This window comes from Takifugu flavidus, chromosome 7 (assembly GCF_003711565.1).
Source record: "Takifugu flavidus isolate HTHZ2018 chromosome 7, ASM371156v2, whole genome shotgun sequence".
Lineage (NCBI taxonomy): Eukaryota > Metazoa > Chordata > Actinopteri > Tetraodontiformes > Tetraodontidae > Takifugu > Takifugu flavidus.
Window position 1 is genome coordinate 12,033,914 of NC_079526.1, and position 19,046 is coordinate 12,052,959.

General features: G+C 48.7%; 1 protein-coding gene across 4 annotated transcripts; it reads left to right on the forward strand.

Moving 5' to 3' along the window:
- Nucleotides 1-666: 666 nt before the first annotated feature.
- LOC130528282 (homer protein homolog 3-like) lies at nucleotides 667-18,477 on the forward strand. Of its 4 annotated transcripts, none has more exons than XM_057037446.1 (11): nucleotides 667-1,074; nucleotides 1,789-1,834; nucleotides 7,212-7,368; nucleotides 7,503-7,634; nucleotides 7,763-7,870; nucleotides 10,973-10,981; nucleotides 12,240-12,370; nucleotides 13,575-13,731; nucleotides 16,151-16,261; nucleotides 16,574-16,654; nucleotides 17,268-18,477. In XM_057037446.1, the coding sequence occupies exons 2-11, from the start codon at nucleotides 1,812-1,814 to the stop codon at nucleotides 17,451-17,453; spliced, it is 1,095 nt and encodes a 364-aa protein (XP_056893426.1). In that variant the 5' UTR covers nucleotides 667-1,074; nucleotides 1,789-1,811; the 3' UTR covers nucleotides 17,454-18,477. The 4 variants fall into 4 exon arrangements, with proteins under 4 accessions (XP_056893426.1, XP_056893428.1, XP_056893429.1 ...); XM_057037447.1 differs by lacking the exon at nucleotides 667-1,074 and adding an exon at nucleotides 1,100-1,691; XM_057037448.1 differs by lacking the exon at nucleotides 10,973-10,981.
- The last annotated feature ends 569 nt before the right edge of the window (nucleotides 18,478-19,046 follow it).

Here is a 19,046-nt window from a genome sequence, read left to right on the forward strand (position 1 = left end):
ATGTGGAAGGTGAAATGAAGCATTGAGTTTGAATGCTACATCAGTGGATTCCTCCAAGAAGCCTGTAAAACTGAGAAAATAAAAGATCAAAATGGCTCGTTGGCTCTATTCTTTATTCAACCGGTTGTTTGTTCTACAAATATTGCATGTTTCTTAAACCCACTGGCGACCCCATTTCCTTTCACTAAACCTTTAATATTTTAAACAATGAGGCCCATAGAATCAAAGCTGTGAGATGATCAGTCATTTCATAAAATAGTAACAATGTATTTTATTATTTAAATAGTTAACATGCAGCAATTCAGGAGAAACAACCTTGTTGAGGTTTAATGTAGAAGAAAAATAGTCTAAAAAAAAGTAAAGACCATAGAAGCCAAAAACTCAACGTAGACATTTAAACATATGACTTGTAGTTCAGCTAAAACAGGAACATCTGCAAGCAGTGTATCATTTAAATGTGAAAATATAGGCTTCTCGATTAATTTAAGAACAGCATAAACGCTGTAAAACAGATATAACACAACAAACACATAGAAACGTGTTAACTCAACGACAAAATTGAATGAAATCAACTCCATCGTATAAATTGAGTCTCTGACGTCCCTAATGTTGACACCAGTTGTAGTTCTCGCTGCGGCCGTGAGGTGGCGCTGGAGGCGAGTGGGGTCCCCGGTGGTGAGCTGGCCGAGGGGCGGGAGGAGGGCGCGAGTCCTGGAAGGTCCCCGAGCCCTCATATCACTGCGCTCCGGGCTTTCGTCGACATTTCTCCGCTCGGCAGAACCGAGCCGAACCGCACACGGGTGGAAATTCCGTCCCGGTTCGGACCTCCACGGGCCTCGTTCTCGGCGGAAAAGCGCGGACAAAGAAAGAGACGCAGGCGGGCTGGACTACAAGTGACTTGAGCGGAGAAAAGTACTGTTGGACGGGAGAATCGGCTCGGAAGTGGTCGCTCGTTTTCCCCCCGTCCAGAATTTCTGAGCGTGTCCAGGAGGGTAAGAAAGAGACGCGGAAAGAGGGGGCAAAAAGTGGAGCGGAGAGTCGTTCAAGACAGCATCCAGACCTTCGGAGCATGGGGTAAGTTGGACATTTGTGTCCGAGACGTTCGCGGTCGGGGTCCGGGCCAGAAAGTGAACTTTACCGCGTGTCTGATCCGATTCATTGAGTCGGAATCCAGTCGTGATTATCGATATGATCGCCAGAAGGTCACATTCACGTGATGTGTGTGCGTGCGTGCGTGTGTAGAGGGGTGGGTGTTGCATCCATTTTTACACACACACACACACACACACACACACCACACACACACACACGCACGCACGCTCTCCATTTAAAAGGAGTGAATGGTTGCATCCTCTATCCTGTGGTCTTTGAATCCCAACCTTTGAACACAGATATTCCAATAATAAAAGAGTCTATTTATACTAAGGTAAGTGCACACCTGACTGAATATTCCAGCAAACGTCTCAAGTGGATACTCACAGGACAGGGGACACGGGAGTCGTCCCCAGGTCCCTGAAACCAGGACAGACCGTCAGTCCCTCAGACCAGCACCCCTCAGAGAACCTGAAGCTCCCTCTGATGAGCGTCAGTCCTGCAAGTTTCCTGCCCGACTCACACTCGCATTCTAGCCTGAATCAGTCTGTCAACACTTCTGTCCACATTCTGAGGACTAACCGGCTACCATAGCAACGGTCTCTGCTCGTCCTGTATCCCGTTTCACATCAGATGTTCCGACTGTCGACTGTGCGCTGTGTAACTCGGCACCTCTTTCCTCTTCCCACGCTGCAGAGGAGGTTCCCAGCGGCTGTAAAATGTTCCCGCCACACCGAGAGAGGTACCTCCATGTCTGTGTGTCCCGGCTCCATGGGGGGGGGGGGGGTCTTGTTCCTCTTCTGAAAGTTGTCTCCATCGTCTGTGGTCCGTCAGTGGCGTCCTCGTGACTCTCCCCAACGTGTCCCCCATCGTCTCGTCCTGTCAACACGCTGCTGGAACCCTCATCTTCATCCCAGTAGAGACCCACAAACGTGCACACGCGTGGGAGATTATTGGTCACCATTCACAGATAAGCGCCTCATCTCGGTGCTGTCTGAGATTAATATCTTTAATTACCGTAGAGGCGCGTCTCCTGGAGGGGGGGGGGCTCCAAACCTGACTGGATATTTACTGGTTTAATCTCCAGTAACGGGAAGGCGAATTCGGAGTGGCCTCGGTCTGTTTGCTTCATTTCACCGTTGTTTTCTTTTTCCCCTGAAAACCTCGGGATTGTGGCGAAATATCAGCTCGTATGCTGTGACCTTCATTTCCAGAGTAGAGAAAACACTACACACACACACACACACACACACACACACACACACACACACACACGCCTGCAGATCAGTGCTCCCACTCAAACCTGTGTTTTAAATAGTGTTTTTAAAGTTCTCACCCGCAGGTTCGGCCTGTGTTAGCGTGAAGCTGTGGCGTGTTGGTGTCAGACCGAGCCGTTGCCGCTCTGGCGTGAGGCGCCGAGGTCAGAGGAAGCGGACCCCGAAAGGAGAAATTAATTTAGAGGAACCGCCGCCAACACGAGGAGCCAGAGACTTCGGTTGCCGAGCAGCAGTGACTCACCGGGCGACATTTTTAGCAGGAAGTGACACAGATAAATGGAGGAAGGAAAAAAGCGAGCGGCTCCATTAGCGTTTGTGGCACTTTCACATGTCGTGACCCACGTCTCTGCTCGCCATCGTCAGCTCAGGTGTGTTGGAGCAACTCAAATTAGAGGCATGGATGCTAGAGGAGCCTGGAGGAGAGGGACGATAGTCTGGACGTCTCTGTTGGAAACGGCTGCCGATATCTGGGGAACCAGCATCACCCCCCCCCCCCCCGAGGCTCCGGGTTGTGTCTCAGAGCGCAGATGGTGAAACCCGGCGCTCAGCTGACACCGTCTTCTAGACTGTGTTTAACAATTACTCTTGAATCGGGGGGGGGGGCGTTATCCAACCTGACAGGCTGAAGTAGCTGCGGACCACTCAGAGAACCTACGGGCAGAAAAAGAGAGAAAACGTTCAGCTGGATCTGAGTCACAACCCTCGGCTCATCCTCGCTCCCTCTCTGAGCCTCCACGTCTAAACTCTTTTAAAGGCCCCCGGCTGTTTACTGCTGGGGGGGGGCTTTATTGGCACTTTGGAGGAGTATCTCGTCACACTCAGGAGTGACTCGGGTCCGGCTGCAGGGCCGGGGGTGTGTGTGTGTGTGTGTGTTGTGTGTGTGTGTGTGTGTGTGTGCGCGTGTGTGTGTGTGTGTGTGTGTGAGGGAGACATAAATATGAGATGAGCGTATTTATCACATGAACACTGCAGGAGGGGAATGAAGCTGCCGAGACCACAGTCATCAGAAAGGTTGTGGGTTCTATTCCCGCTGTGGAGCGTGCTTGTTCTCTGGGGTCTGTCCTCTGCAGACTCCTGGAACGGACCGTTGTTGAGGAGGTCCTCTCAGGAGTAGCAGCCCCAGCTCGAGGGCCCCGTCCCCTGTGGGAACGTCTCATTATCTCCATCCAGCCTGTCCAGATGAGCGTTTCATTTATAGACGCTGCTGTTGGCAGCAGCCAAATCGTTTTATATGTGAGACAGTGGAGGCGACGAGTCTTCAAGAGACAGGAGAGGAGGCAAAGAGCTGTTTATTAGCTTATATTTATGACCCCCCCTCCCTCATTGGTGTGTAGTAATCAGAAATACAGTAGTGGAGGATTGTTGCTATTAGCATGATGTTTAGCCACAGCTCAAAGCTAAAACAACAGTTTGAGGTCATCAGAACGCCTCGGGTCTTTTATTTATGTTGAGGGTCAGAGAAGGGGGGGGGAGCTGATGGCCTCGGCTTTTAAAGCAGAATGTTGTGTTTTCAACCAGCTCCATCAGTCCTCCAGGCAAAAACAAAGCTGTCTGGATGCATCGGCCATGGGCCCGTCCGACCTTTGACCTTTGTATTTATGCCGTAGCTGTTGTAAATATGTAAACACCTACTATGAATAAAGGACTGTCTTTATTCTGTTGCACTGGTGTCTCGCCCGACATACTGAAATACTGAAATTTAATCTGGATAAGTTGGCAGATGTGGTTTTGGCCGGAGTTACGGCAGAAACGGAATTAGAATAGGACGCGTGACGCAAGTGTTTTTGATGGATGCTCTTTTTCTCGCCCTCTTCATCACAACCGTCCCAGCAGACTCCACCTCCTCCTCCGAGAGAGACTCGAATCAAACGCACCTTTTTATTCTAAATCCTGAGGTGCTCCTGAACCAAACAGCTGACCTCTTTAACGTGTGTGTGTGTGTGTGTGTGCGTGCGTGTGTGTCTGTGTGTGTGTGTGTGGTGTGTGTGTGTGTGTGCATGCATGTGTGTGTGTGTGTGTGTCGGGGGCAGATGCATAACTGATGTGATTAACAATAATTGATCCCGATGGCCTCGTCACTGGGCCTCAGGCTCACAGTGGGAGGTGGGCGCACGCTGTTGTATGTAAACGTCGGCACAAATGGGGATTTCATAGCACATTAAAGGTGGAGCAACCTCGAATCAACACTAGCTGGCCGCCGGTTCCTGCGGCGCACGTGCCGCACGGCTGCTGCACCTGAGAGCCAATCAGAGTTGTTCTCGGCTGTTCTGAGGAGCGGCAGAATCCACTCCAGACAATCAGTCGCGTGCTCCTGCATCGCACCGAGAGGAGCCGAATGCAACTCAACAGTGTCGCACAGTTAATTCCCCCCCCCGTGTGTGTGTGTGTGTGTGTGTGTGTGTGTGCGTGCGTGTGTGTGGGACCGGCCCACTGCTGCACCAGTTCAGACGACACCTGAATGATTCGCCAGAGACATTTAATCCAGTTCTAATCCGTTGGTATCAAAGCCCGGCCTAAGGTGTCCGGCCTGAGCTGATTAGCCTGAAGCTCTTTTCATCAGGGGAAATCCCTCTGAACTGGGGGGGGGTGAATTTCTGTGATGTGTGAGGACTAATCAGTAATCAATTTTCATTAGGCAGAGGATATGAAGTCCTGACAGACGCGGTGGGACTTCTCTGTTCGTTCCTGTTTATTTAGTCAGAAGCCGGATGATCAATCCGCTCCCGTCGCCGTAGCTACCGTCGGTGTCGTTTTCCCCACCAACCACCGATCAAACTCCTGTTCTCTCTCTGAACCGTCGGGGCCGACGTGACGCCGCCTTTTATTTTTTTTGACTGTTTTTGCAGAAACGAGGTGTGATTACATCAGCGCCTGTTGAAGGGCGCCGGAGATAATGGCGCCTGCACGCAGACGCTCGACCTGTGAACAGCTGATTTCACGATTGAACGACTTTGGAGGCAACATCCAGGTTGCTCCCCGGCCGCCCTTGGCGTTGGGGAACGGCGCCGACAGGGTGCAGATCAGATGATTGTTGTATGAACAGTTCTGGCACCAACACACAGTGAGTCACGTCAACATGTTTGGCACCTGAGGCCGACAGATTGACACAGTCACAACCACCACACACACTGAATGTTTGCCTTTTGCATCGTGAAGCGATGGTTGTCCGGGCCTGGGACGGACACGAGGCGATGGAGACACGATGAAGGCGGAGGAGGACGGCGGCGGGTTCAAATCTGGCTGCACGTTAGCTTGACTGGAGTCTGATTGCCTCTGGGTGTGAGCGTGTGATGGATTGGCGAGCTGTCCAGAGTGTTTAAGGGTAGATGGACGGATGGGAGGATGGATGAATGGATGTCTGATTTCTCAAATTCGGGGTCCAAAAATAACCATCTCAAAAACGCCAAAAGAGGCGTCTGTGAACAGAAAACGGCCACATTTGTTCAGTTGTTTGTTTTTTACATCTTGAGACAGAGAAAACAGGATTTACAGGAAGTGAGTTTTGCTCTCTGCAGCCTCTTCTCGTCCTAAATTCTCCCCCTCGCTTGCGTTGCTCCTCAGAACAGTGAGAACTATTGTGCGTATGCAAATGGAGGCTATTCCTACCAACTCCAGTGGGAACAATGCTTCATATACTGGAGGCCGACCTATATGAATGTTGTTCTTCTGCTTGGCCTCCACGGCATACATTATCCTAATTACTGCAAATGTCTAATTGACTGACGGGGGGGGGGGGGCGGCTCATTTTGCAAACCCCATTAGCTGTGTGATGTTGCACACATTCAAGTGCAGCGTTTGGTCACCCTGGGGTCTGTTCCCGTGCACAGAGCGAGTGGCGACGCCTTCAAAGAGAGCAGGGCGGTTAATTGACCAACTAACTAGTTAATCAGCAGCTTCCTTTGCGCCCAAACCCTCGTTACGCCACAGTGGCCCCCAGGACACGTCTTCTTGACACGTCTTCACAGCATCGTTGTGGAGCCAAAATAGGTCAAGAGGGTTAATAAATAGCATTCGAACAGTCAAGAAAAGTGAGAAACTGTTGGTTTTAATGATGCAAATAAAAGCTTTTGAGCTTTAATTAGTGCGAACATGCGATGTTTCTTCTATCCATAACATGAAACCCTTGCATAATTTCTGAAAATCACTGAATATTAATTAAGATTTCTTTGTTTACGGACCACGTTCTATCAAGAACAAAGCACACGTTATAGAAATATGCTTACAAGGAGTTGTTTGTCCCTCCGCTGCGTTTGAGACCAACAGAGGTAAAGGTCTTATTCAGAGCTACTGGGCCTCTACAGTCTGTCAGCAGCACCTTCTCAGTTAAAACGGTGCCCAAGGCTATTTCAGCAGTGTCTCAGAACACCCAGGTCACAACTAAACAGGTTTCACTTATAAAGATTTGCTGAAATCGTCCACGGTTTCGTAGCAGGATTATTCCCACTCGAGTTATTTGGTCATAGCAGCTTTTTTTTGCTCCCGATCTCATGAATATTAACAGAATATTTCCTGTTGTGTGGAGCAGAAAGGCATCAAACCATGTCAAATCCAGCTTTTTCCACGTCTGCCCGCTGAATGACTTTTAGACCTCACGTCGGCTCTGATGACTTGTTTGTGACATTTCAAAGCAGGCGGCTGTCAATAACTTAGTAAATGTTAATTCTCAGCTGAGGGCGTTTCTTTTAAAGGTCAACACTTGGGATGAAGTGCACGTGGATGGTTATCATAGTTCCAGCTGTTGTGTAGTCTGATCCTCTGTTATTTCACTGTTTCACCCGTGGGACGCGTCGGTGGATGGAGGCTTATTAAACGTGCGCCCGGCGCTCTTCCTCTCTCGTACAGGGAGCAGCCCATCTTCAGCGCCAGAGCTCACGTTTTCCAGATCGACCCGGCCACCAAACGCAACTGGCTGCCAGCCAGCAAGCACGCCGTCACCGTTTCCTTCTTCTACGATGCCAGCCGCAACGTCTACCGGATCATCAGTGTGGGGGGCACGAAGGTAACGGTTCGGTTGGAGGTTAGGGGGAGTAACGGATGAAGGGGCGCTCCGCCGTGGACGCCGGTGCCTTTCAGATCCAAACCCCCCGGGAGGATTCTGAATGGGCACCTTCTTGTCTCCTCTGTGATGTTCAGGCCATCATCAACAGCACCATCACCCCCAACATGACCTTCACCAAAACCTCCCAGAAGTTCGGCCAGTGGGCAGACAGCCGGGCCAACACCGTGTATGGGCTGGGCTTCTCCACGGAGCAGCAGCTGCAGCAGGTAGTTGTGGCTCTGTGGGGCGTTATCGGGAGAAAAGCCTCCATCAGAACCTGACCTCTGGGCCCGAGCTCAAAATCTCAGCTGGGGAGTGAATTATTTATCTATTATTTATTTTTCTCAAATTTCAGTTTGCGGATCAGTTTAAGGAGCTGAGGGAGGCAGCTCGCCTGGCCAGAGAGAAATCTCAAGAAAGGTTCGAACTGGCCAACCCGGCGCTCAGCATCGCAGCTCCAGAGGTAAAAACACACACACGATCTGTCCTTTATACCTATAATTAGATAAAATATGAGGCACACAAGGGGAATTTCCACAGCAGTTTGTCTGTCGGTGAGATTCCAGCACCGCAGTCGTGAAAGCTTCTTCTTGTCTGAAGAAACGTTTCCATTAAACTTTCAAATGTCAGAGTGCTGGAAACTGTCCGGGGGGAGTTCGGGATCGGAATAATTCTGCCAGGGATTTTTACATCTGATTTGCATCTCAATCAAGGGTTCTTCATGGCTTTTCTCTGTGTGTTTGACCCACCGAGCTCTAAATGAGTTTCAGCCCTGAGTGTTGATTTATGGCTTTATTGGCTCTTTAAACAGCATCCCTGATTAATAATGTTGAAGCTGTGAGCTTGAAGACCCAGCAGCAAAATCCCAACAACCTGTCTCCCATTGTTTCTATGTTAACCATGTACAGATTCACTGGAGATTAGACGGATCCCATCTGTCCACTCCATTATCCCCCCCCCCACCCGCCGGTTAACTTCATTAAAAGGTTTCAAGCATGACAAATGGAGATGGAAAGCAGAGAAGCGGCCAGCTGAAGGTGTTTGGGGGGCTTGTCGTGATAGGGACTGAAAGAAAGAGGAATGAGGGGTCTGGAGAATAGAGGGACGCTGAATCATTTATAATTGAGGAGAGTCGAGCTGCTGCTGAAGGGACAATGGGCGGCTTTTCCCCTGCCAGAGTGTGTGGTTTCACGGGGAGAGTCGGTGGATGTGGTGGGCCTGGCAACAAGGAGGAATCGGTGCCACGTGAACTTGTGAGAGGGTTCTGGGCAGCGACACCACTGTGTCTTCAGTCAGGTGCAATAAACCCGCTTTTGTTTCCCTGGCATGAGCGATCCGTTGTGTTTGGGAGGCCTCGGCCCCGGTTCTGGGACCAGCCAGATAAGAGCTGAAGGTTTGTCCTGCCTGTGTACGAAGGGAGAGGGAAAAAAACCCAACGCAAAGATCCACGTCGCACTCGCTAACATCAGCATCGCGTCCAGCATTGGTTTATTTGGAGCCAACGTGGCAAAGAAACAATGCAAAACATATTTAAAATCACGACTCTAATCTGAACAATCGGACCTTAAGCTGTTCAGGAGACGGGGATGCCAACCACGGTGTCATGATTGATCGAATGTGATGCTTCACTTCCTGAAAATCTGGAGCCGTAACCATGGTAACTAGCTAACTGCTAGACATAATCAAATTTTAAGATAATGTACATATATGTGCGCGGCATATTGTTGCCGCTGCGCCGACATGGACGGATTCAGACGGATCAGTTTTCCCCTGCAGCCCACGCAGCAGAACTGAGGTCCTGCATATGTTCAGGCCGCACACGAAGGTCAGAGGTCAGCTGCAGAAATGAACAAGCTGAGACGTTCCGTTCAGCCACTCAAATTCACACCAGCGACGCAGGAGGAGAAACAACACCTGGGCGGCGCTTCAAGGTCAGACGCCGATGAGCCGAGTGCCGTCATTGATTTTGGTGTCAGGCTGTGAATGCAGAGGGAGCGTGGAGCTGTTGCCGTGGTTATTCTCATGGCTTCTTTACGCTCCACCTCACCGCGTTGCTGCTTTTGCCCGTATGAAAACCAGCACCAGAGTCGATTGTATTGGTTTAATCACTGCCAAGTAGTGACGGCAGCCCCAGTGTGGCTGTGATGGGAGTTAAGGGCTCCGTTAAGGCTTTTACATGCTTCTATCTGTGGAGTTTCTAATCCATTTAGCCCCTTGACATCCGATGATAGCTAACCGCGGCACGATTAATTTCAGACTGGTTGTCTTCTCCCTATTTAACTGGCAGGGTAATAAAACTGACACCGTCTGACGATGTAGACTTTGCATCCCTCTCAGCATCGGCAGCTTCTCCTGGTCAGAGAGCTGCGCCTGCACACGCTGCTGGTGCAGAGCACTTATTCTGCCCCCGACGGAGACAGCTGGGGATCTGCACGTGGCAAAGCTCCTGCATCCCACCGTGTTTGCAGAGCTCAGAGACCAGGCGGAAGGGGAGACGGTGGGAGGTTGGGGGAGAGGATAAAAAGCAACACAAAGAGCATTATAGAACCGAGGAGTTCTCTTAGGCAGTAAAACCACATTTAGAAAATAACGTTCATGCATTTTTGAGCCGACGCTCCATTTAAAGGATTTAGTTTTCATGCAGGACTGGGAAGTGAGCCATGTGTCCGTGCGGCTTTAACAAAGAGTCTTAATGTAAAAGAGGGAAAATGGAGTCCTGAAATGCATCACAGGGTGAAGAGAAAAGATCTGATACTTAAATATGATGGAATCGATAGTGCGACGCTGGTGGATGTTCCTGAGCTTTGAAGCCCTCGCCGTTCCCCGTTCAGGATACGTCAGAGAGTTTATGGGACATTCCCTCACATGACATGCGTGTCACCTGCGGACACCCTCGAAGCACCGAGAGAAAAAACGTGTCGGAAAGAGTGAAGCTGAAATCACATCCGAACGTTAAAGCATCAGCAGGATCCAGACGCTCTTTTCTGACAGGTAACAGCTGTCATTGGTTTGTGTCTGCTGATTGGAGCTCCGTTCTCCTGCGCAGCCTCCTCCCATACGTGGTATCTATGCAGAGACGGACAGAAATGTCAGCAGCAGAAGCAGCGCGGCATGAAAAAAAAAAAAGCTGCTAAAGAGAAAAGGGTTTGCTTTGTGGGACTTGTGGGTTCAGCCAGAAGGAAAGGTGTGCCAGGGGAACGCCGAACATGGACCGTGAACGCACGGATGCGTGAACTGTTGTGGTTTGTGGTCTCATGGAAAGACAGGGTGTAGAGAACAGGGGCGCCCTAATCCGAATCAAGGCGGTAAATAAGTAAGGAGTGTAGATGTACTTAAGGGGAACAGTGGCACAAAGATGTTAGGATAGAAGCTCTCAGGGGAGCCGCTTAATATTTAAAGGATGTGTAAAAGATTACAAAGCAGGCCTTCATGAGAGGAGCACTGGATGGATGGCTGATTAGTGACTGAATTACTGCCTGATTCACTTTGAATCCTAACCTTTTCCTTGTTTTCTCCTCATTTGCCTCTTTTGCGCGACGTGCCTTGGAACGGTTTCAACTCCCAGCTCTCCCAGGTGCGTGAAAACACCCTCTGCAGCTCATAATAAAAGAAGACAACCTTTTACTTTTTTGTCTGCGTTCACCGTCGAGCATCCTTCCATCCCACCGTCTATCGTGCTCAATAATTAATCCAGAGACTGATAAAAGTTGACTTCAGAGTAAATTTAGCTACACAGCGCAGCTACCAATGAGCAAACGCTCTGGTAACTACGGCAACAGGGAAATAAACTGTGCAATTTACTGCTACCTGGAAACGCCCAGTGTAATATTGTTCTCTCCATTAGACACTGAATTGATCACATCCCTGCTGTTTAGCTCCATAGACGTCGTACACGCTGTGTTCTTTGAAATTCATTGTTCAGCCAATTTCGACCGTTTCAATTCCTTGTTTCCACTCGTGCTTGTTGGCCCACAACATGCAGGAAAACTGTTGTAAATCCGTAATCCCATTTATGATTTAAACATGATGTAAACATGAATTATTCACGGATATGCACAGCCGATCCATTGGCTTTGGGGCTGGAGATATCTTCACTCCCATTTTTTCCAGTTCTTGGGCTTTCTCCCCTGGATTATTTTATTTATTACCCTTTCTGAACTGTATACAATAAACTGTTCTCCAGCCTGCTGATTAATAATAAAGGCCTTTTTCTACAGTAAGTGCAGGGTCGAGGGGGGTTTCAGGGAGGTGCTGAAGTTGACGACAGAAGGGATAGAGACACGAATGTGCCCGAGCTAATTCATCTGCATGCTGCGCTCTCTTAACCTACGACCCCAGACCTGCAGAAAATTGTTCCCAAAACAGTGTGAAAAGAGGCTTGGACCCATTTCTGGGCAGCAGAAAAGGAAAGCGGATCAGAACAGATTGTCAAGGCCTGACTGTGCCAAACTGGAGTCCAGCCACTTGCTTTCCATTAGATTCAGTCTCTCTTTTTGCACATTAGGGGAAAATAAATACCTCTTTATGTAATGTCTCCCTCTTCTGTGTGTAAAGGCTTCATTAATATAACAAGCTAACGAGGCAGGTGCAGTTTTCAGCCATGATATTGGACTGAGCACACTGTTAACAAAATGAACTTTTGGAGACAAAGCCTCTGTGGTCACACTGCAGGAGCTCAGACTGGACATGTCAGGCACCCACAGGTGGGGCTGTGTCCCTCGAACCTCAACCGTAAAACTTATTAACGTTGCTTGCAGAATAAAGCCGTTAATGTTGGGGCTGATTCCCTTCAGCTTCACATCTCATTGGCTTTGTCCCCTCTGCTGGTCCAGGAGTCAGAAGATCGCTACTCTCCGCTGCTCACCGTCAATGGGCCGGCCGAGGAGAAGCTGTTTCGCAGCAAGAGCGCCGAAGTGGAGCTGACGGTGGAGAAGGAGAGGGTCAAGAAGATGCTGTCTGAAGGGTAACCGCTGCCTTTTCTGAAACATACCACACATTTAAAAACAAACAACCGTTTCTGATGTTAAATTGCATTTGCAAAAACCAGAATTTCTTCTATTTTTAACTATTCCTTAGATATTTTAGAGCTCACTATAAAATACAGCGAGTGCTGTGAAGGGTATTCATTAAATGAAGGTGCTCTTCTGCATTTAGCGAGGGGCAGAGTGGTCCAGTGGGTCCACACGAACGAGGGAAACGTCTGACCTGGAAACCAGTTTAGCTTCGTTGGGCAGAGCTTTTATCCGCTATACACCAAAGTTGGCATCTGAGTTCGCCGGTACGTCCCAGCGAGCGACCAGCGGCGTTTCCTTTGTCGGCCTGTCTGGCGTGATGATCGAGCGCGGCTCATCTGCAGCGGCGCTGTCTTAAAATGACCTTGACGAGCTCACTGGGAGTCTGGTTCCATCAGAATTTCCCAGGTGGATCTGACCATTAGAGGTCCTGAATCTCTGCTCTGCTCTGTCTGGATTGTGACAGTGATGGAGGCGTGCAGACCTTCCTGCACTCAGCCTGCCGTCAGAACAGAACCGAACTGTCAACTGACGCAATCTGGTGAAGTCATGAATGCTGCAGACAATATTATTGCTCCCAGCAACATATACAGCTGCACTTTCTTCAGTTTCTCAGCTTTTACAATGTCCGCCAACTAGATAAAAAAACAACACCGAAGGGTCTTCGTGCAATTGAAAATAGCCCAAAAGAATCTCGTAAATCAAATGTTGAAATCGTAGATGTTTTTGGGTAAGTTTGTGTCTCGGACCGACTGGGACAGGGTGAAGTTTACCGCTCTGTTGCGTCACCTTTTCCTCTAACAGCACTCAGGTAACTGCAGTAACGGAGGTGCTGCAATTTCAGAGGTGGAATATTTCAATAGTCTTACACGATGGAGGGTTTTAGCAGCTCGGTGATGAATCATTTAAGAGGAAAGTTTTAGTCTGCATGGAAACAATACAGTCCTGTCGTTTCTGCAGTGCTAAAAGCTCATAATTGTCCTTCACGAAACAACCAGATTCCATCTGAGGAGTGGAAAATTGCCCACGCGTGATGCTTTATGTGTGATTATTCTAAGAACTTTTCCAATGATTGTATGAAGGGGCTTATTTCCCCCCACCCCGTTGCTATGGTGAGTCACGGCGTGGGCTCTGACATTTCTTGCCTGTCGTCAGGTCCATGTGTGAGATCAACCTGGAGGCTGAGCTCTTCACGCTGCAGGACAGCAATGCAAAGTTGGTGGAAGCGCTGCAGGAGGCCAACAGCAGCGTGGAGCAGTGGAAGAAGCAGCTTTCTGAATACCAAGAGGAGACCGATCGCCTCAGAGACCAGGTGACGTGCACGAGCCTGGAAATGTGACCTTGTGAAAGTGTTTATACCCGGATATTTCGGTGAGAATAATTGTAATTATTTAAAGTCCAAATTGCACAGTCAAGCATACCAAGTTAGTATGGCGTTGCTGTTGCAATGCATTCTGGGGTTTGTAGTATTCCTCATATGCCTAAAAAATACTTGCAGTCATTATATCATATAAAATCTTGCTATAAACTGGTTATTTTGATACTAATTAATGTAGTCTGTATTCCAACACCAGATGAGGCAAGTTTCACACACTGCACATATAAATGCATTCCTGTCAGGCAGTTCTCATATGTGTGTCTGGAGATTGTTCTGAAAGGAACTTTCAAGGTTGACACTAGTGTTGTGATCCCACACAGCTTCACATTCGTGTCTGCCGGATAACCGTCGGAGCTTAATCCGAGTAGCAATTATCATTCATTTATTAATGAACTCCGAGGTCGGGTTGCACCATGACAACTTCACCGCTTCGCTGAATCTGGACAGACGCGTTGCTGCGCTGCATCTCAGCCTGAGTGTTTTCATACCGGTCCTGCAGTGTGCGACTCTACCAGAACGCTCCAGCGTGTTTCCAGGCCGTGTGTGAGGACCCAGCTGACGCCCCAAAGCCAGAATAAAGGAGAACATATGTTCACTTGGTCAGCGTATGACCGCTGAGATACGGCTGCATCTCTTTTATTCATACACACACAATGACACTTGGTCTCCGACCTGCAGATGCATCTTTCATTCTGCATTCACACACACACACACCCCTCCTCCTCCTCTTCCTCCTGATAATTGTTAGTGCTGGTTAGGCTTACCAAGACGTCTCCATCGGCACGATTATATGAGGTTCTGCTGCTGCGGTTAAACTGACCCACTGTGAAACTGGAGCTTTTTCTATTGTATTTATGTATTTATTTTTAGCCCATTTTCTTTACTCATCTATCTTCTTGAAAAGAGCCAAAGCCTTGCCGTACACACACACTCAGCCATTTGCAGGAAAGTCAACCAGGTGGCTGGAAGTAGAGCAGGCCTCCTGGGCTTCAGAAAAGGGATGTGGGGGTAGTGATGTGTGGTTTTTTTAACCCCCTTTTTGGGACAGGACACCCTACACAGCACACAAGCCTCTCTCTTTCTGCCCCAGTTAGACAGACCATAAATCATGGTTTGATGGCCAGCATTTTCACCCCCATCACACTCGTGGCTTCAGCCATGTTTTCTGCTAATTTCACCGCAGAAAGCAGGTTTATAATCCGTTGTGTGTGTGCGTGTGCGCGCGTGTGTGTGCGTGTGGTCATTTTTGCATTTATTTTTAGAATCCATAGTACTTTCGGTAACTGTGTATAAAACGGCAGCTGCTTTGTCTGAAATGTGGCCGAGACTTTGATTTGCATCCAAAATCTGTGTAGCGGGTCTGTTTGTTGTTTGTTTCTCAGTTTGGGGACTGTTTTGTTGGCACGTGTAAGTGTTCGGGGGAGGATGGTGTAGACCAGATCCATCCATGCTGACAATTAATGCCATGTTCTGCACAGTTGAAGGCAATGGACACACACACACACACACACACACACACACACACACCACTCAGGCAGGTTTTTAGAATTCATACAGTTCCTAGATGCAGTTATGGTGCCTCTGGAGACGACATGGCATGAATAACAAAGGTCCCCAGTCCTCTGGGATTATCCCAACCTCACACCTCGCTGGGGCCCGGGCAGCTCTCTGAAGTCTGCTGCATCCCAGTGTGGAACCAGCCGAAGCCAGTTGGAAGTTTTCCTATATTTCTAATCTTGAGCCTTCATATTGTTTTTCATGGCCTGTAATCGGGCCCAGGGGAAGTAAACCCCTAACCTTTGACGTTTCTCCGTCCGCCCTCTTCAAAGCCCAGAAGGAGAGCCGCGGTAACGCTCATTGAACCAGAAACTTTGATTCATTTTCAAAGGTTGAGCATTCAGGTTTGTGTGCTTGGTCACAATTGTGCCTGATTGTTGCAGGATGGAGCTCAAATCTGGATCAAATGACTTTTATCACTCCAAGAAATGTTGCTGGATATTTGTGAATGAAAATAGGCAGAAGTGTTTAAGAGTAATTACCTCAAAATGCTAATTAGTCTGACTTTCACCAGACTGGAACCATCAGGTTTTAACCATGGTTACATACAGTGTGTAAGGTTTCCAGTCAGGTTTATCACTTCATTAGCCCTTCGTTAATCAAAACAAATAAGTCAGGCACTGAAGAAAATGTTATCTTTGCTTCCTCAGAATTTGTTTAAACATTTAGAATCTGCTGGTCAGCTGCACCGTGGGGCACAAAATCAAAGGGCTGATTGAGGGTAAAGCCTTTAAGGGGAAGTGCAAAGATGGAAGCATAAATGTTCGTGTGTGTGTGTGTGTGTGGTGTGCTCCAGGTAGCAGAGCTGGAGGCACAGCTGGGACAACCCGCTGCTGCTGGTGAGACTGGTGAAGAGCTCAGTCAGTCAGTGGAGGAGCTGAAGGCGCAGCTCAGGGCCAAAGACCAGGTGAGACATGATGGTCCGAAGATCACAGCACATGGTACAGGTCACACCTTTCAGAGGGAACAACTGATCTCCATAGCAACCAACAGCCACAGAGAACTCTGAGAAGAGTTTACATCCAGGTTTTGTTGCAGCTGGAACATAAAAAGATGAATAATAAAATAACCTTTAAAAATGTTGAAGATGGCCTGAGCTACTTCCTGTTGGAAGGGAAGCTTCTGTGTGTTCTGACCTTTGGAAACGGCACCAAGCTTGTCTTCACATCCGTTCTACGCACCCGATGTTGGTGTGACAGTGACTTTTCCGTGTTTTCAGGAAATTCAGACTCTTCAAAGCAAGAAAACGGACGTGGGTGAGCTGGAGAAGGAGCGAGAGGAGGCCGTGCAGAGGCTGCAGGTAAGCCTGCGGACCCACGTGGGTCGTCAGAACATCTCCCATACAAAGCTTACCATGGCAACCGTCGGGAGGAAAGGATAAAATATTCCAGGTTGGGGGTCACGGGGTCAGTGTAGTATGTAACTGTTCATTGTGTTTCCACGGTTACTGAGGTCTCTGTATTTCATGGACCACGCTGGAGTTGAAAACCTCTTTTCCCCATCAGATTACGTTGTTGTTTGTATATTAAATGTGGATTAAAGCTTCAGAAACACAATTTCACTGACTGCAGACAGACAATAGCCCACAGCCCTGATTTTTAACATCCCAAACGCAGGAGACGGCACCAAATGCACCATTGTTCTCCGCTAATGGAAGCGATGCCTGATGCATATTGCATGGCCTTTGTTAGGTCCTCTGTCACTTTAATTTGTGCTGTCATTTTTGTGAATTATGTTTGTTTATCTTTGCCCTTTGCCGTCCTCGTGTCCCCCCCCCTTCCCGTTCGTTGGGTTTACACAACAGTTATGGAAAGCACACATTTCCACGTTTAAATAAGCAGCTCAGTCTAAGCAAACCTGATGGGATGTTTCTCCAAGCGAGATGTTGACTCCACATCCGTGTTGGTCCACAGGATGTGGAGAGACGAAACACGGAGCTGGAGGGCCAGATCCAGAGCGCTGAGAAGACGCTGGCCTCCAGCCAGGAGGAGCAGGCGCAGGCGGAAGTGGAGGTGCGGCGCGTCATCGAGGTCCTGGACGTCAAGATCTGCGACCTGAGCGACCTGAGACGGAGCCTGGCCAAGCTCATCGCCGACTAGGCAACAATCAAAGCGAGTTGGAGACACACAGGACGGGGGTTGACCTTTATGGATCCATTCTTCTTCTGTGATTAGTTCAGGTTAACAGCAGGTACTCTGGACCTCTTTAAGGTGCCTCATTCTAACACATCTGTGGTGTGCATCATTGCCACACTGGGACTGGAACCTAGACAACATCGTCAGTTTTACTACAATTTATGATATTTCTTTTTCCTTCTATCAATGATTCTACAATTACATTTATCATCACTGAAAACATTAGACGCATTTGCTCAGGAAGAATAATGGTACCGGACTAGCCTGTCATAAATGTGTCTTTATCTGTGGTGTAACGTGCTCCCAGCGGCGCGTGGAGGACGCGCTCATGATCAAACTAACGACTGTTTGAAGGGGGGGTTGTGGAAGTTGACATTTATAACGGCAGTTTTTTTTGTATGTATAGATCGCGCTCAATCCAGTAACGTTAGCAATGTTAGGTTATAAACTGATGCATCGAAAAGCTCTTTAAAGCGCCGTCGTGGCAGCGTAGACGGAGCAGCTTCCGGTGCAATTTTAAACACACCTGCGCTAAAACGTAGCCGTTCCGTGTCATTCAGACCCTGTTAATGGTTAAGGTCATTCTTTTAAACGAGCAACGCTGAGCAGCGTTTGTTCAGCAGCAGCCTGAGCATCAGTCTCCCACCCACGATGGTCCCGGTCACGGCAGGAGCTCCTGCCTCCAGCTGATTCCGACGCCTCACGTGCTGATGTTTGCGCCCAGCTTCCCTCCACTAACCACCCTCTCCCTCCCTCGTCTACGTTTCCAGTGCCGTCCAACCACAGTAGGAGTATTAAACCTTTACAGCGGCCCAGCACTGCATGAGCTCTGCAGACGTCCTGGACCCGCTACCGCTGCTGTAGCTGCAGTAGTTGGACTTTGTTTACGGAGCTTGTTAACGGTCTGTCGCTCTTTGCGTCTCACAAAATGTGTTTTCTAACTGGTCACAAAGGACTCGTTAATGCAATAAAGTACAAGTAGCACTAACGTGCACGTGTGGAAGCATCTAAATACTCACTTTTTCCTGTCAATGAACCTGCGCTGCTATTGATAACGTGTTTATTATTTGTACACATCAGGTGGTTAATGGATCACAGGAATAACGAGCAGCCATTAGCAGCCTGCGTAGCTCTGTACGTGCAGCCTCATTTCCACCCTGTTTATGTTAAAGTTGTGCATTTTTAATCGCTCATGAATGAAATCGGCTCCTCCTCCACCTCCTGCTGAGGAGTCGAATTCTAATTGCCTCCCAACTGTCAGACTCTGGAATCTTTGAAGACCGAATTCTTCTTCCCCTGATAAAAAAAAAATCGGCACAGCAAAATGTAGAAAGCCGCCAGCGAAGCAGTCCTGGAGTCGAGGAATTCCTCAAATACTGCGTTCGTGTCCACCAGACTCAGATTACTGCGCTGTAACTGAAGGCCACCGGACCCCACCATCTTCAGCACTCACATAGGTGGGTTCTGTTGTATTCTGTGGGCTGATTAACCAGCCAGCGCTTGAACTTAAACCACGTTACTGTTTGCAAAAGGTCAACTCACTGGTTGACCAAGAGG

What these genes read in the sequence shown, in the direction of transcription:
- LOC130528282 (XM_057037446.1), top strand. Translation starts at nt 1,812, where the DNA reads ATGTTCCCGCCACACCGAGAGAG. An exon ending in AAGAAGATGCTGTCTGAAGG is followed by an intron (nt 12,371 to 13,574) that starts GTAACCGCTGCC and finishes GCCTGTCGTCAG; the next exon opens with GTCCATGTGTGAGATCAACC. An exon ending in CCGATCGCCTCAGAGACCAG is followed by an intron (nt 13,732 to 16,150) that starts GTGACGTGCACG and finishes GGTGTGCTCCAG; the next exon opens with GTAGCAGAGCTGGAGGCACA.